The 17,882-nt window shown below is 24.2% G+C and overlaps 2 protein-coding genes across 2 annotated transcripts in view; one reads left to right on the top strand and one right to left on the bottom strand.

The window, feature by feature from the left end:
- Window positions 1-3,099: 3,099 nt before the first annotated feature.
- LOC145835607 (uncharacterized) overlaps window positions 3,100-17,882 on the bottom strand; it is a 64,982-nt gene continuing 50,199 nt past the window's right edge. The window contains exons 40-59 of the mRNA XM_082943278.1: window positions 15,255-15,486; window positions 14,218-14,328; window positions 13,241-13,383; window positions 12,528-12,677; window positions 11,698-11,905; window positions 11,327-11,485; window positions 10,811-11,042; window positions 9,962-10,094; window positions 9,281-9,353; window positions 8,852-8,914; window positions 8,390-8,518; window positions 6,837-6,932; window positions 6,683-6,742; window positions 6,296-6,427; window positions 5,792-5,878; window positions 5,387-5,485; window positions 4,870-5,046; window positions 4,399-4,515; window positions 4,003-4,116; window positions 3,100-3,532 (exon numbers count right to left, since the gene is read on the bottom strand). Coding sequence (XP_082799404.1) covers window positions 3,335-3,532; window positions 4,003-4,116; window positions 4,399-4,515; window positions 4,870-5,046; window positions 5,387-5,485; window positions 5,792-5,878; window positions 6,296-6,427; window positions 6,683-6,742; window positions 6,837-6,932; window positions 8,390-8,518; window positions 8,852-8,914; window positions 9,281-9,353; window positions 9,962-10,094; window positions 10,811-11,042; window positions 11,327-11,485; window positions 11,698-11,905; window positions 12,528-12,677; window positions 13,241-13,383; window positions 14,218-14,328; window positions 15,255-15,486 — 2,713 coding nt within the window. The 3' untranslated portion in view covers window positions 3,100-3,334. The remainder of the gene's footprint in view (window positions 3,533-4,002; window positions 4,117-4,398; window positions 4,516-4,869; window positions 5,047-5,386; window positions 5,486-5,791; window positions 5,879-6,295; window positions 6,428-6,682; window positions 6,743-6,836; window positions 6,933-8,389; window positions 8,519-8,851; window positions 8,915-9,280; window positions 9,354-9,961; window positions 10,095-10,810; window positions 11,043-11,326; window positions 11,486-11,697; window positions 11,906-12,527; window positions 12,678-13,240; window positions 13,384-14,217; window positions 14,329-15,254; window positions 15,487-17,882) is intronic.
- LOC145836176 (small ribosomal subunit protein eS24-like) overlaps window positions 7,286-17,882 on the top strand; it is a 201,982-nt gene continuing 191,385 nt past the window's right edge. The window contains exon 1 of the mRNA XM_082943990.1: window positions 7,286-7,302. The gene's annotated coding sequence lies outside the window, so the exon portion shown is untranslated. The remainder of the gene's footprint in view (window positions 7,303-17,882) is intronic.

Below are 17,882 nucleotides of genomic sequence, written 5' to 3'. Positions count from 1 at the left end.
AGATGATATTGTCGTGTAAAAGTGTTTTTGTATGATATATAGTTTTTAAACTATCCATGGTTATTAAGACATTGATTGTAGAAAATAAATAGGAACTATAAAACCTGTTAGACATAATTTATTGAAAATTTAACGTATAAGTAGTGTTGTTGGATAACATTTTGTGTGTTGCTATATGATAAATTAATAGCTGCACACGATTTTTTATAGAGAAAATTATTAATAAGCTCTTAAGTTTAAGTAATAAATATTTAACGAATTATTTAGAAACAATAGTTTTCTATTATTCGTAATCAATATTTTACATACCATATTAACATTTAAGATCCAAAGGTACTCTAATAAACAATGGAAAACTAACATATAATATAAAATAAATTGATTACTATAATTAAATTTTATAAACTTACACTTAAATATTTCCGTTTAATATGAAAAGTATTTAAATAATGCTCGCTACATATATATTTTTAAGTAGTAAATAAATACATGCAACATATATTCCCTTTCTAATTCAAAATGTCAAATATTATTAAGTTGTTACAATTTGATAAAGCTTAAAATTCACTTTTAGTTGTACATGCTTCAAAAGATATTATTTTATAAATTGTAAATTTTTTATTTGTTGTTTGGATACTAAACCTGCGTTCATTTTCATAAACTTGGTAAGTTTCTAAATAGCAGTCTATAAAGCTGTTGCTGCTATTTGAAGTAGTTTGCATCTTATTAAGTATTGCAGATCTACACTCTATAAAATCCTTATTAGACTACCTTTTTTTTACATTTTGCTAAATAAGTTATGTAATTGTACGTTTTTATAACAAAAAGTCTCAAAATATTTTCAGAAGTGGTATAAAAATAAATGAGCTTTCTTTTTTCTAAATGTTAATTTTTTTTCAACCAGCTAATAACTTTCAACTAACTGTTTCTTATAATTAATTTTTAAAGTTCAATAAAGTTGTAAATATGAGATTTGGTTTCAATCTGCAGTCACTAAAATATTTACCTTAAAAATGGTTTAATTTGACTCTAGTTTTTGCATCGCCAAACCGTAATATCTTTCGTTTAATGATTATTTTATTGAGCGACAAAATAAGCGTTCAAAGAGTTTAATCCAACTTAGTAGTCATAAAAAACCTTTCGTTTATCGAGCTAACACCACGTAAACTGTTTAATGTTTTGTCCAGGACAAGTTTAAATGATATCACTGCTACTTAGTTGGTCAAACTACTTTATTTTCGTCTTTGACTGACGCCTTGGTTATTATGTATTGTTTAAAATGTTTGTGATTTAGCCTTAGCTGTTTTATTTGCTGGCTGTTTTTTAAATTCGCTTTATAGTACATGAATATCAAGTTTGGAGTAAGTTGGTCTAAAATGTTTTTTTTTGCATTCATCACCCTTCTGATCAGAACCATATTTGTTGTCAAGTTTAAAAGTCGAATAAGACGTCTTGTGCGAAGATCGTTGTGCTTTGGAACGGAGTTAAAAATATCAGCACTACTTAGATGCAGAAATTTTTCATGAATTATTATATGTCTCGTGTTAAATTTTAAACATCTTATTTCCGTATTCGATTTAAAGGTATAACTTCAACGTATTCCAAGATTCTTCTCAAGAAGTTTTTCCTCTCTACGTATTTTTGTCCAACTAAGTTTTCTGTAAAGTGTTTTTTTTGTTTTTAAACTAATATATAAACCAGGGTTTCCAAAAGCAAGTGATATAATCTCCTTAATTTGTTACTTCGTCTATCAGGGGGCAAAATCTAGTATAAAGGGCGATAAAAAGAGAGTCGAATATTTTAATTTTCTTCCAAATGGGTGACCTAAAAATAAGTTTGAGAAACCCATGTGTTTAAAGTGGTAGTAGAATTTCACTATAAGTAGATGGATGTAACAGGAAATTTTCTAAAAGATTGGAGTCTTATAAACAATATTACAATGTTTGTTTTTTTTTCGTGAGGTAATTTCATTTTAATTAATAAAAAATTAATTCATTTAATGTAAAGATATACTGACTCTTAGTTTTTCTAGATATAATAATAATAATAATAATAATAATAATAATAATAATAATAATAATAATAACAATAATATTAAAATGGTTGATTTAAATGAGATTTATGAACAATAGTTTGTATGTAAATTTAACAAATTAGAATTATTTTTCTACTAAAATTTTATTTTGTTCATTTGAAAATCTTAGTTTATTATCAGTAATATTTACAATGTTAAATAACTTTATATAGAGAAAAAAAAAGTAATTAACCGTCGACTATTTCAAAACCTGAAGAAAGAAAAATTATCAAAAGAGTATGCATTTTCATAGTTTTATTGAAAAGTGTATCAAACAAAAATAACAAAATAAAAACAAGAAACAATAAAATTCGTGCAATTTAAAAAAGTATAATAAAAAGTTCATTCGATCACAGTGATTATTAAAAAAACTAATTCTACTAAATTAAATCTACTAATAATATTTTTACACGTTCAAAAGCAGCACATATAACATAGCACAAAAATTTAATAAAAATATCATTTTAACTTTTAATTAGTGTCAGGTAGATAAAATTAGTACCATAAGATAAAATTCACTACAAATTTCTTAGTAAAGTTCAGAACAAATTTGTAAAAAAGCATAAATACTGTTGAAATAGATGAAGTTAGATAAGAACTTAAGCTAGATAAAAACAGCTAATAAAATTCGTTTTTCACTAAATAAATACTGACGTTATTTGTTTTAATACAAAATACCAAAAAAAAAGCTTCTAAAGTTAACTTGTAACTTATTTAATTTAATAAAAATTGAGGTTTAAAAAAATTAGCTGCACTACACTTAGAATTATAGCTCAAAGTTTTCAACATAATAGAAAAAATTAAACTTAAATCTTCAATATAGGCTTTTTTACAAAGCTTATCAATTTATTTTTATATAAACTACAAAAAAAGTTATAAATTATTCTACAACTTGCGACAATAAAATCTGAGTATATCATAAAAGATTGCTTTTTCGCACAAAAATAATGTAAAACACATTCTGAAATTTATTACCAAAAATACCAAATTTATTATGAAAAATCAGTCTTTTAAGAGCTAAAATTTTGAACATTATAATAATTAACTTAATGGCTTTACAAATTCTTTAAAATTTAAATAGAATCTGTTTTGTATATATTGAATTTATTACAAGCTTTCAATTATAAGACAATAAGTAAATATTCGGAATTAAAAAAATATCAAATTAACTTTCTCTCATCAAAATTTAGTCTATCGAGAGAACAACTAGTGACATTTCAACTATCCACGTTTCCAGTAACGACATTTCTCCATCAAGAACTAAACTTCAGTAGCTTCGGTTGCGACATTGTTCGAAACGTCGTTTCTCCTCTTCTTCTTCATTTTCACCTCGTCGAAAGTCAGTATGACGTCATCGATCAGGTTTTCCATTATGACGTCACACAGCTGCATTTTGACGTCATACTCGTCGTTCGTGTAGTTCGTCCAATCGCGCTCCTCGTGCAAAAGTTCCTCCGTCTGTGTGGAAATATTAGATTGAAAAAATTTTTGGCAATATCTATATGAAAATATTTATAGACTTGTTAGTTGACACTTGAAAAGCAATACTAATTACCATTTATTATTCCTATTCTGTATTGTGAAAAAGTTGGGAACTTATACTAATATTAATTATGTATTGTGTTGTTAGTTAGGAGCTTTTATATAAAAATTAAAACGTTAGTACGCACAAAATTTATATAAACTGTGAGGGAATAAAAAATTTACTTAACTGAAAATTAAAAAGATAATTTTTTCTATTAGAAAATTACGTAGTATGATATTATTTATAATAGAATATTTAAGCATAGATTCATAATACAAAGTGCAGTCTATAGCTTTGCAAAAAGTTAAAATATATAGTAAGATATGTAGTTTGTTGGAAATTTCACATAGATATAATTATAAAAATTGTATTTAGTTGCGAACAATAGATAAAATAAACAAACTAGAATGTGATCGACTCTGTCTCTTTTTTTAATATTTATTTTTTTGTTTATTTTTTTCTGGGTGTCAAATTTGAAATTCCTCCAAATTTCATCTTGGACAGCTTTGCAGACATCCTGAAATAATAATTTTACTGAAGTATTTACTAATAATAATAAAGCAAGTTTTAATGTTTTATAAATATAAGTAAAAAAAAGTTTAGGAAAAGTACTTTTAATATGTAACTTGATATATAGTAGTTTTTTGTAACTTTTAGTTAAATAAGCTAATGAACTCAAATTGATAATTTTAATTAGATTTGTTTTATACAACTTGAAAATTAAACTAAATAAAAGTTTTAATAATAACTACTTTTAAGTTTAATTCCATTATAACATTTTATTTTACATTTTAGTTACCTGTTTATTTTTAGGTTTACTCCTACAATAAGAAGGTCTTCGTTTCACAGAACTTAAACTTTCGTTTTTATTTTCACTTTTGTAACTTTTCAGTATTTCCCAAGTTAGATCACGAGTCTGTAAAATTAAATAACTTGTTTTTTAGATAAATTACTTCAAAAAATTTGTGCAAAATCCGTATTCATAAAAGCGGTATTACATTAAGAAGTGGGCTGTAAAAACTTTAAGAACATTTTGTTTCTTTATATATAAAATAAAAACACGACCAACTTAAAATCTGACTGCATAACATAAATTTTTAATAATAGTTAACTGTTTATATATAGTTAATATTTATAACAATAACTGTAATTTCATTAGAAAAGGTAAGAAATATGTAACTTTTAAACAGTTTAAAAAAAAAAGCAAGAGTACCAAAATCCCATATAAAGTATTTAAGTTTAAAAAACTGTTTATTCCAAACAAACTTACCAAATGGAGGATTGAAATTTTGAAAGTTTTTTCAGACTCGATGTCGATGTTCTTGCAATTTTCTCCTTCGTTTATTACGTCACAGCTGTTTATGAGGTCATCGGGAATTTCCAGTGACGTCACAATTTCGTCTGTAAAACTGTCGTCCGATGTGAAATTGTCGTAGAAAAAATCGACCTGGAAAAATAAATAATTATTTTATCAACTTGCTTTTGAATTTGAAAACCTATTTAGAATAATCAACCTTCAATAACTTTTTAAAGACAAATTTCAAAAAAATAAACAATTTTTTAATTGTAAACTTATTTACTAAGTTTTTATACCAAAACTTTTACCGTTTTAATATATCTGATTAGTTTTATGCAGGTTTATAAGTTATTAAAAAATACATTTGTTTTTTAATGCATTTATTAACTTGTTATGGTTTTCATTGAACCACAATTAAATATTTTTAGGAACTGTAATCTGAAATACATTGTCTTATAAGACACAGAAAATACCATATTGTTTAACTTACCCCTAATTCAGTAATTTTCATGATTTGTTCGTTTTTATGGGGCACGACAATTGCTGGGGGTTCTAATCTGGATTTCAATATTTCCACTGATTTTCTTTCCTGAAATAATTAATTTAGATTGATATATTCCATTATTTATTTTAATTTTTGAAGTTCTAAACCACGGACTATTAATTCAGTTGTTTTTGAGACCTTTGTAAATGATTAAAAAAATGTAGAACAGGTACTAAATATACTTAAAGCTCTTCACATACATTCAAAAATGTAAAAAAGTAACAATTTACCAAGTTGGTTATTTTGATATTAAATATATTTAAAAAAAAAGTAAGTACTAAGCACTTGATACAACTAACAAAAAAAAACTAAATGAAACAACAACTACATATAAAAAATAATTAAAATAACCTGAATATCTTGATTGCTTTCCTGGTTGAAATTTTGTGGAGCTGAAAAATCTTCAAAGTCATAAAACCAGTCTTCATTTGTTTCTTCCTGTAAAAATATTAAATATACACTAAAAAAACTTTATTTATTTATTAATAAATAATTTATATAATACTCCATCTGTTAATCAAAATTAGAACTTTTATTCATTAACTTTTGTGCAAAATAAACAAGTTATAACTTTACAATAAAATAAAAGGTTGCTTTAGTTATTCTTATACCTATAATAACATTCATTTTGTCAGTTATTCAAGTATACATTAACTAAGTTTAAATCAACATTGGTTTTGAAAGTTTCAAGTTATCAGAACTTATTAGATACCAATACTTACAACGTGAAATGAAATTTAAAAACTTTTTTTTCAGAACTTCTACAAACAGTTATAAAAATTAAGTTTTTCATTTTTATTTCAATAGCTAGTATCAAAATAAATATGCATAGTATTCTAAATAATAAATAATTACTTGATTTCCACCGAACACAGGAGAAACGGGTCTGGTAACTTTGGAATCCTCAGACCTGGTGAAATTCTGAGAATCTTTCTCTGATTTTATTTCTAAAATATTCGCCAGTTCCCTGTCCTGGTCAACCGTTTCCTGTTGTGACGTAATAATTGAATTGGTGTGACGTAATAAATAAACTCCAATGCATAACAATGTATTAATTACTGAATTTATGTGTGCAGGTCAGTAACTTTTAATTTAATTTAAAGTTGAAAAATAAACTACAACCTTTAGTCAAATAAAATATTTGACTTGAGTATTGCAAATAAAAAAGTAATGATGTGAGATATTTCATAATGATATATATAATAATGGAAAAACATTTAATAGAACAACAACTTAACAGACCTTATCTTGTTCAGCTTGATTTGACCACTTTCTATTTCTTTCTTTTCTCACTTCAAGTACCTATAAATGTTGTTCATAATATTACTAATAATGATTAAAATACTACTTTGACTTTTAACAATAATTCAATATTCTAAACAAAATCAGTACGAACTTTAGTAATAGCAGTATTCAGTAAGTTTTTAGTCAATTCATCAGTAGTATTCTCTATTTTTTCATCTTTTTTATCTTCTAACTTTTCTTTGTCATCCTAAGAACAAAGTGTATCAAAGTACTTCTTGTTAGTTAGTAATAATTAAAGGCTAAAAAATTAAATTTAGAAACATAAAGAGATATAAAGGATTTTAAAATACATATGTATAACTTGAACACAGCAGAAACTAAAAAAATGACTATAAAATAATTTATAACCATTTCTTATAAGTTTTAAGTTGATTGAGTACATAGTTATTTTACAAATTATCAAATAACTTTCAAAAAAAAAAGAGTACATAAAAATAATTTGAAGAAAAATTAGAAAAGAAAAGGAAAATAAAGAAGAAATAAATAGAAAGAAAAATAATGTTAACCACCTTTAAATTGTCTCCTTTCGAATGGAAATTGTAAAAATAACTGAAAACTTGATGTAAAATTTCCATTAATAACATTAAAACCATTTTAATTAATTTATTTAATAACCTGTTTTGTAACTTATAGTTTACCTTAGAGAACATTCTAAAAAAAATAATTAATTTCAAATTTATTTTGTTAGTAGATGTTTCTTTGTTTTTCATCTGGCTTTATGATAAAAACATAAAAGAAAAATTAGGTAACAGAAAAAAAAGAAGCTTATGATTGTAAACGTCTAAAGTAGAAAGGATTGATAAGAAAGTATAATATATAGATAAATGTTAAAAGAATAAGAGAGTAAACGCAACAAAAAAAATAATTTAACTATTATAAAAAGTTCTACTATTGTAATATATTATAATTTAAGTTCTTAATTGCTTTTGTTAAGCAACGTATTTATAAAAAAAAAAATTATTATAACTAAAAGGTTATTACTTTTGAAAACTTAAAAAACAAAATAACAATACAGATTAAATTGTTCTACTACACTATTATTAAAAGACTGTTATCAAAGTTTCACACATATTTAAAACCTACAAACGTCAGTTTAATCCAAATAACTATTATATCACAAAACTGTATAAATTATTTTTGAAAATAAAAAAAACACTATAAGTAATTTAGGCTTTAGGTATCTTATCTTAAATATCAATTAATCTTAGATATCTAAAATATTACTTAACAATTGTTTATTCTAACAAAGAATTTAGTTAAATCTTATTATAAATTTTTAATCAAGTTAAATAATTATATTCATTTAGTTTTATTAATTTAAAAATAAATCTAGCAATTGTGAAACTAACACACCAAAAGATTAGTTGAGTTACTTATAATAAATATACAGACGACTTTATAATAGTTCAAATAAAACTCTAGATCAATTATTTTTTAAAATGTGATGACTTTAAAACCAATAAGTTAAAGATTGTAATTTAATAAATCTAATTTGTTTTAAGATAAAATAGGATAGAAATTTTATGAAATAAAAACTACTCAGATTTAGAGAAAAAAAATTATTGATGTAAACTTTAAAACTATCAAATAAAAAATTTAGTTCCTTTTTTTAATTTTGTCTAGTTTTTTTCTTCTAATACTTACAATGACGTCATCATTTTGTGACGTGATCATCTGCAGCAAAGACTTGGCTGATGACGTAAGCTTTGGAGAAACTTCGAGTGACGTCATTTGATTTTTTGCGGGTAAATCTTTAGCGTCCTCAAGTGGTGACTGAAAAATAAAGATAATTAATTAAAATAAAGTGCAAAAAATTAAAAATTTTGTAGAAGAAGAAAAAAATTGTAGTCAAATAGATTCTAATACTTTTTTCTTTCAAACAGTTAATTAAAAGCTATTTCAAAAAAGTTTAATAAAACTTAAAAACTGAAATTTTCAGAAAGAAAACTTGTGAAACCACACAAAAACACTTTAGTTTAAAAAACAAGTAACGTTGTATGATGAAAGTTTTTGTTACGGTAAACTAAAAGTATATTTATAAGAAATTTCAGTTAAGTTGTGATTTTTTGTAAAATATTATAATTTAATAAACAAATAAAAACAAACTTTTACTTGCTGTTTATTTTCTCTTGGTTTGTTTCTTATTGCTCTGGCATTAGAAAAAGCGTCCTAGAAATTTAATTAATTTAGTAAAATAAAAACAATAAGAGTTATATATTAAAATATTGACAATTCATACTTACCTGACTGTAAAAAAAATTAATGCAAAATAAGTACATTTGTACTCGAAAACAATAATAAAACTAATAAGTTAAACAAATAAACAGTTTATAAACAAAAATAATATAATAAAAACAGCTACTTATACATTTTAAAATTAATAAAATAGAAAATTTAATTACAAAAAGTTTATTTTATAACAACCGTTAGAAAATGAAAATCAAATCTTTACAGCAGAATAATAAATGTATAAACAAATAAATAATATTACTATATTTTAAGTTTTTTACTTTTCATAAAACAAAATAAACTAACAGTTAGCAAGTTATTGAAAATGTCTTCAGTCAACTGATCTGCTAAAGCTTCCTTTTCTTTTGATGATTTTTTACTAAAAAAATTAAAATAGTAAACTATAAACAAAAAAGTAGAATAGAAAAAATTGCTAAAACAGCTAGAAAAATTAATTAATAATAAAACAGTTTCAATTAGAAACAGTAAAGTCATTTGAAAAATTTAAACTTGAAAACTTTCTTTTTTATTAACACAAGTGTGCTTATTGTTACTTTAAATGCTTTTAATTAAACTTAAAACATACTTTTAAAACAAAGAACCGTTTAGAAATATTTAATTTCCTTATCCAAATTGCATGTTACAATAGTTTAATTAAAAAACAGTTATTATATTCAGTTTATATTATTATCATTACTTATAACATATTTTTAATATCTTGTTCTTAAATAAGTGATAACAAAAAGACTATCAATTCTATATTATTTACTAGTTAATCACTTTTAAAGATTTTTTCAATGTGTTATTTAAACCTCATAATATATTTCTTTAACTAGTTTATTTTTATTGAAGTTTATTGTATTAAATGAAAAATTGTTTTTGACTATAAACTTAAATTCATACTTTTAAACAACTAATTTTGAACTTTTTAGTGAAATTAATTTTTTTTAAAAAGTTTACTGTTTATTTAAACAATTAATTTCGAACTTTTTGGTGAAATTAATTCTTTCGCTCTCTGGAGCTGAGTCATGATCTTCAAAATCCAAATTAATCGGAGTTTCAACATGGGGGAATTCCATTTTTACTGACAACATTGATGTTGTTGAAGACTTGCTGCTTACTGGAGAAAATATTTTTAAATAAGTATATACCTTTGTTATAAGTGTAACTTTAAAGTAAGTAGACAAACAGTATTTTAAATTCAAAATATTTACTTATAACTTTCAAAGTATTTCTGTTCCAATAACAGTTTTAAACATTAATTCACCTTAACATCTAAACCTTAAAACACACAACAGTTTTAAACATTACACATCATTTTAGTTCCAAATTTATACCCGTTAAGTTTTAATTACAACTTTTAATTCCAAATTTGTAACTTAATTTATACCAAGGTTTCTGTATACTAATAATCTTATCATCTTCTATCAATTTACCCATTTAAAATAAGCAATTTATAATTTTTATTTTACAAATAAAATTTAAATAGTCTAAACGAATCATTTGCAGTTAACTTAAATTTAAAAAAACACTTATAAAACAATTTATGTTAATTTGATAACTTTGAATATTTTATAATAAATAAACCTTTTATGAATGAAAGAATGACAGCATTTGCAAAAAACTTCATGCTTATTAGGTATTCTTAATTAGTTAAATATTTAAAAATAAAACAAAAATTATTAATTTAAACAAATTAAGAAATAAATAATAAACAAACATTATTTTTTTAATTTAAACGAACATAAAAAAAAAATTTAAACAAACATGAAAAATTTTAAGCCTTAATAAAACAGAAATTTTTAATTTAAACAAATATTAAAAAAAACAAATTACCACTCTCATGCCGACTCCTTGTATTATCGACAATCTGCGAAGGCTCGAAACTTTTTGTCGGGGTCACTTGGGGCGAGACTTGTTGCTGGGGTGTCATGGCAACCACCGGCGTCTTGTCCCCGTCTTCCTGCGTGACGTCATCGTTGTCATGGAGATTGGTGACGTCACGGGGTAGCGACAGTGACGTGGAAGTTGATACGTCGGAAGATTCTGACTCGACAACTGAGGGTTTCTGAAGATAAAAGTAATAAATTAAATATTTAAAAATAACTTACACATTAGTAAACAATAAAACATTTAAAAGTTGTTGAATATTTAAATTAAAAAGAAAATATTCAGTGTGAGACCTGTGAGATCTTTAAATCTAAAATTTTTATAACATAGCTGAATAAAGTTTTAAATTAAATCAAGTAATAATTTTAGTCAACATAATACAGTTTTATAAAACAAAACTTATTTATTACACAATTGCAAATTTTCGGTATACTTAATCCTAAATATATATAATTAACGAACTTTTTCATTATTGTCTTTCAAATTAAGCAGTTGAGCTGATACTTCGTTTTCATTGTTTATATTTTCATTATTAACATTTTCATTGATATTTTGAATATTTTCATCTGTGGCATCATGAAATATTTCGTCTGAATAACTTGATGTTGGCGATGTGATTTCCTGGAAAATATAATAATTTGTTAAAAAAGAACGAAATGTTTCAACTGAATAGTTAGAAGTTATACCCTTAAAAACACCTTATTACATTTTTGATAACTTTGATAAGGTAATATTTGTGCATGGCAACTTAGCAACATTTTTTATTTTTTAGCACACAATAGATTAATGAACTTGAAACAGTAAATAATAATATCAAAAAGAATAAATCCTACCTTAGGTTTATCGGGCAGAATAATTTGATGTAGCAGTTTATTGTTTGCAGATTTGTTACTGACAGTTGTGGAAATACTGTTAGACGTTGTTTTAACAGAATTATTAGAATTTGTTTTAACCGAGTTGTTTGATTGGGGAGAACTAATTTCTTCTTGGAATTTCTGTTTGAACTCATCTCCGTCGAAATTCAACAATCTGCTCGAAGATCTGAAAAAATATTTTTTTGTTATAGATTTTTCAAAATAGAATAAATGTTATTAAGAAGACCTGAAATATTTTGTTTGCTTTACGCATCATTAAAGAACATATAAATGTTACTGTGCAATGTTTTTGTAAAGTATACAGCACGATATTCAGAAGTAAACAAACTGATTAAAATAGGTCTGTGTAAATTAATTGAAAAACAACATGCTTTTACAGGATGCAAAACAGACATTTGAAATAAATTTGTTGGAAGCAGTTTTTATAGATAAAAAGCTGTAAAATAAATAAAAGCTGTTTCTTAGTAAGTTTAACGCTGTTCTAAACTTTTAAAGATTACCATATTAATAGATGTTATTCTATTCTAGTAGTTATTATATTCTTATTGTTAGACCAATAGTTCCCAAAGACTTTTTGGTTTTTAATATTTTTTATTTTGGTCTCCCCTTTTGAGTATTCGGTAGAAAGTTCAACATCTTAATTTAATAAATTTAATATAGTATATAATAATTTATTAGATTATTATTTATAATTGTTAGACCAATAAATTTCAAAGACAAGGTGTCTCCCCTTTGTAGAAAGTTTTTAATTATAAAAATTTACTGGTAAATAAGTTAATCTAATAAACCTGTTTGAAACTTCGTTGTTTCCGCTCAGTGACGTGGCCGTTTTTATCGGTGACGAGACGATGCTCGATTGTGACGTCATGATCTTGTTGCCGCTTCTGATCGGCGAGTTTTCGGGAGACTGTGACGTCATACCGCGTAAACTGCGGCTCCTGAAACGAAAACAAGTATATATATATATATATATATATATAATACTAATTATGAAATACTGGACGAAACAGGACGTGCAGTCATTAAAACTGTTTTGTAATTGTTCAAGTTTTTTTGTAAAACAGTGAAGGCAATTTACTTAACTTAACTGGACTGTGTTTACAAACATTAAATCATTTAGAATGAAATGAATTTATTATCTCATTTATTTTGCTTAATTTTAAAATTAAAGTTAGTTATAATCTATGAAACTAAAAGTAAAATGTAAAAATTAACAAGTATTTTGTTAAAAACAGCAACAAACAGAAACATTATTAAACACCAACTGGTCGCTTTATAAGTAGATTAAGATTTGACTTTATTTTGTAAAATTTTTGAAGCTAATAGTTTTCTAAATTCTTTTTTTTTGTATATATACCATATGATATTGAAGCTGGTAAAACTAAAGTTCTAGCCTTAAATTTTAAAATCAGCAAAAGTGAATAAAAAATACAATAAATCATCTGTTATTAAAACTAGCAGTATTATTAAATCATAAATTTTTAATCTATATACTTTTTACCTGTTATTGAAACTAGCAGTATTAGCGGGAGACGAATCTTTTCTGGGACTTCTAATTTGAGGTTTTATGTTGGAATTTCCCGTTTTATTTTCTATTTCCTGCTCGAGTTCATTCTGAGTTCTTTTGATGAATGCGTCGTATGCCTGTAGGGTTTATATAAATTAATATTACTTATTTAAATTATTTTAAAATATACTTAGAGTAGTCCATGTATGAATGGTTTTAGTTATTTAACTTTTTATATTTAGAATAGTCACTTTGGAATTAATCCTAATTATCTAATAAAAATTATAATACTGCAACAAAATTATTGAAACATGCCTCAAGAGTTTATTTATACATATTTTTTATTTTTGCTGAAACCATTTGATTTGTTAAAGGTATCGATCAAAAAATATAACATTACAAGTTATAACTTAAAATTTATATCTGCATACCCGCGATTTAATATAAAACTATAATACTTTAATGTTCAGTTCTTACATGAACTTCTTAAAAACATTTTAAAATAAATTAACTCTGCAAGCCTGTTTTATAATTTAAAAATTATTTACAATATTTTACATAAACGTTTTTAGATATCCTTTTAAAATATAAGGTTCGTATATTTGTATAAAATATACAGAAACAAAGCTAGAATAAACATTATAAAAATTAAGGCTTACTTTAAAAACCATAAAGTCAGAACTTTCCGTTATAAAAGATAATTTTATCCAAAAAACTTAGATAGCTGACTTTTAATTTTGGAAATACATATACTAAATATTTCATATGACTAGTTCTATTAAATTAGTCTTCCTAATTTTGTCTTCATATAGATAATTAAACTCATTTCATCAAAAAAAAATTATATATGATTAATGAGTAACATATTTAGGAATAAACTGATTGTTAGTATTATGAGTGTTAGTGAAAAGGAACAAAAAAAAATAAACTGAGTTGTTTTAATTATTTTATTTATCATTAATAATATTAACCTCAATTTGACTTTTAAGACTGGCTTCCTGAGCTCTCAAACTCTCTTTGTGCTTCTTTTTGGCTTGTTTCTTCAATTTTTCGGCCACCAAACGTCGCTGTTTTAACTCGTTCTGAAAACAAATTTGATTAGTAAATTATATATTTATTAAGGTATGGAAATAAATATGTAAAACTTAGTTAATTGCAAACATGTTAAAAAGGATTTAACACTTAATAGAGCAGGATCAAAAAATTGAAAACACAAACATGTAGTATATAAGCTTATATAAACATATATATAGAATTAAGTTATTTAACTTAATAAATTAAATTTTTCACACTGAGCCCACCTTGAGGGCTTTTTAAAAAGGTTCTCAAAGGACTCGAGTTTCGTGACTATTCACTCATCAGCTTCAAAACAGGTTTAAAATAATATTTTATAATATTAAGTCTTTATAAAACATATGTTCCAGAATTTTTAAAATTGCCATTTCAATAAATTATTTAAAAGCCCTTCAAGTGGGCTCAGTAGAAGGTGTTTAAGATTGAACATTATCCTTATTATATATATATATATATATACATATATAGTAAAATAAGTAGAATTCCATCAACTTCGTTTTGTAAATTTCAATGTATTTTTAAAATGTTTAACGTTTACACAATGCAAGATATTTCTAGCAATAACAATTACATTTTAATCTTCTTTATATTTTTACCTTTTTGTCTAAATACAGTTATAAATGAAAAGTAAACTTAATATTAGTCTAAAACTTTTTATTTAATATAAAATTAATCAAAAATTCATAAAATATACTTTTCAAAATTTATATTGGTAAATAATTAATATTTATTTTCTCCAAACCTTCAAAGCTTTCACCCTGCAACAATTATACTTTAATCTTCTTTATATCTTTACCTTTTCGTTCTAAATACACTTATAATCGAAAATTTTTCAGATTTTTTTAAAACTTTTTATTTAAATATAAAATTAATCACAAATTCATACTTTTTAAACTTTTTATTATTAAAAAATTAATATTTATTTTCTCCAAACCTTCAAAGCTTTCACCCTGCATTCGACATCCGACTGTTCAGTTTCCGATTGCTGGCTGAAACTCTCGTCGCTTAGCAACGTGTCCCTGTTCGCCCTAGCAACCACCGACGTCTCCCTGGCAACCTGCAGTGTGGTGGGCTTCACCGCTTGCGGCTTGATTGTGACGTCATTTTGCTTGTTGCCGGGTGATTTCGGGGTTTCCGTTGCCACCTCGTTTGAAGAGTTCGCCGTTCTGTTGAAAAATATATTTTTTTATAATATTGTTTAATTTTAACAGTTAAACAGCATATATTGGTTTTTTTATAGACTATTTCTACTTGTTTTAATACAATGTTACATATACAATAACTATGTTTAATATATAAATAATATAATATATACAATATATAACTATATATATTCTTAAATTATTAATATACTTGTTGTATTTTAGTATAATTTTGACTTTTTCTTAACATAGGTCACTATTTTATATATCTTAGTAGTCCCTTTTTATTGATCTTACTAAAACTATAAATAAAATACATTTGACTAGCTCATAAAAATACATTTACTAGCACTTATTTAATAACAAAATGAGAAAAAATAGAACAAAACAAAATATTTATTTTTTCTTACGAATTTGTGAAAACGCTGTTTATGAATCCTCTTTTTCTTTTTCTCGAATTTTTTTCATTAATTTTATCATTTTTGTCTTTTTTAATCAGATTTTTATTATCTGAGTTTTCAGATCTGCAACTTCGGCACCAACAGCAAAACAAAGACATTTGTGACGTAATAATTAAAACTAATAAAGCTAACTAAAAATATCAAAATTTTGTTTACAAGTTTTGTGCTAAAGATACGTCTTCAACATATAATAAAATAATCGACAACTGTGACGCAATAATAGAGGTTTTATGATGTAAATATTAAAAAATTTAACTAGTAAAAAACAGTGCATAAGGTTTATTTTAATATACGAAAAGACCTATTCATTGAAAAGTACTTTATTTATACTGAGTACAAAAATTGCTGCTAAATTTTTATTAAATTATGAATTAAGTTCTTCCTAAATAAATGACCTAAAATAAAATAGTTATAGAAATAAAATGCTTTGTTAATAAATATTACTATCTTTTAGTAAACTATACATCACCAACAACATTTAATGCAACTTTAAAAAAACTAACCACATACAAAAGCTAATTAAAAACAAGCTAAGATAGAATTGAAAAATCTATAATTTATGAAAGTATTAAACAAAAAACAAATTGTAAAACACATGTTACTGAAATACCTACTTGAAATTATATAATTGAATTACTACAAAATGATAATACAAAACAAACTATTGTGCAATTAAAACAACAACTGAATATTTTCACTACTAGCTTTAGAAAAAAAAAACAAATAAAGTAAATACTTCTACAAAAATACATATAAATATTATAAAAACTGAATTCAAACCACAAAAAAAAACATTCTTTTCAATAATTTTTTAACAGAATGACATCAAATTATAAAATATGAATAATGTTTTAAATCAACTAACACAAAATTGTTTATTTTCAAACAAAACAGCAATTAAATTCTGGTTAATTATTTACATAACCGCCGATAAATAAAAACAAATATATATTCTACAATCAAACAAATTCATTCACAAACAGATTAAATGGTATTTTTTAACACTTAAAACAAAAATCTACAATTAAACATATTTACCTAACAACAAACTTAAAAACCAATAGTCAAATACATAATCTACAATTTCTCAAAATAAACTTAAAACTCCTTAAATAAAATTTAAAACACATAAGTAACAAAAACAAATGTATAAGTTATAATTAAACAAGCTCTTTTAAAAACAACTTAAACAAAAATTTATGACAACCAAATCATTAAAACAAAAACCAATATACAACCTTTTTTTTCACAAAAAGCTTAAAAACTACTATTAAAAAAGAAAATGGTAAACAGCAAATGTTAAAAATTGTAAATTGTGTCAAATAAATCTTCTTTACTTTAACATCAAATTTATTAGTCTTTAAAAACAAAATTAAACAAACTTTTTCTGTAACAAACAAATCTCTTAGAATAAATAAAATAAATATTTATACAAAGTTTAAAAAAACATTTAATTTTAGCTAAGTATTTCGAATGAGGCTCTTCAAATTTACAATAAAATTAAATACTTTTGCTAGCTTTAAAAAACTACAAAAAAACAAAACAAAACTCTCATTAACATTCTTGTAAAAAAAAGAAATAAAATTATTTCAAACCACCAAATTAAAAGAAAATGGTCCGAACACTAAAAAATCTAATTAGATTGCGACGGTAAAATAATATCGTCAACAAAAATTGCTGACAAACAAATTACAAATGCCGGCTTTTAACATCTAACTTAGATTTACAAACCAAAAGAAAAACATTTACACTAATCTTTAAACAAACTATGAAAAGTAAAAAGTTTTATTTTAAACGAAAACCGATGACATGCAAACAAATTTAAAATGTCGGCTTTTAAATTTCTACTAGCTCATCAGCATCTTGATGACGAAATCGCCAAACAACGTCTGCATGACATCACAAAGAACTAGCTGGATTTGCGTGACGTCATAATTAGTTGGATTGGTGAGCCGCGAA

The sequence above is a fragment of the Thalia democratica genome, chromosome 5 (assembly GCF_965202585.1).
Source record: "Thalia democratica chromosome 5, ktThaDemo2.hap1.1, whole genome shotgun sequence".
NCBI classification, from domain to species: domain Eukaryota; kingdom Metazoa; phylum Chordata; class Thaliacea; order Salpida; family Salpidae; genus Thalia; species Thalia democratica.
This window is presented reverse-complemented; position numbering and strand designations above follow the sequence as displayed.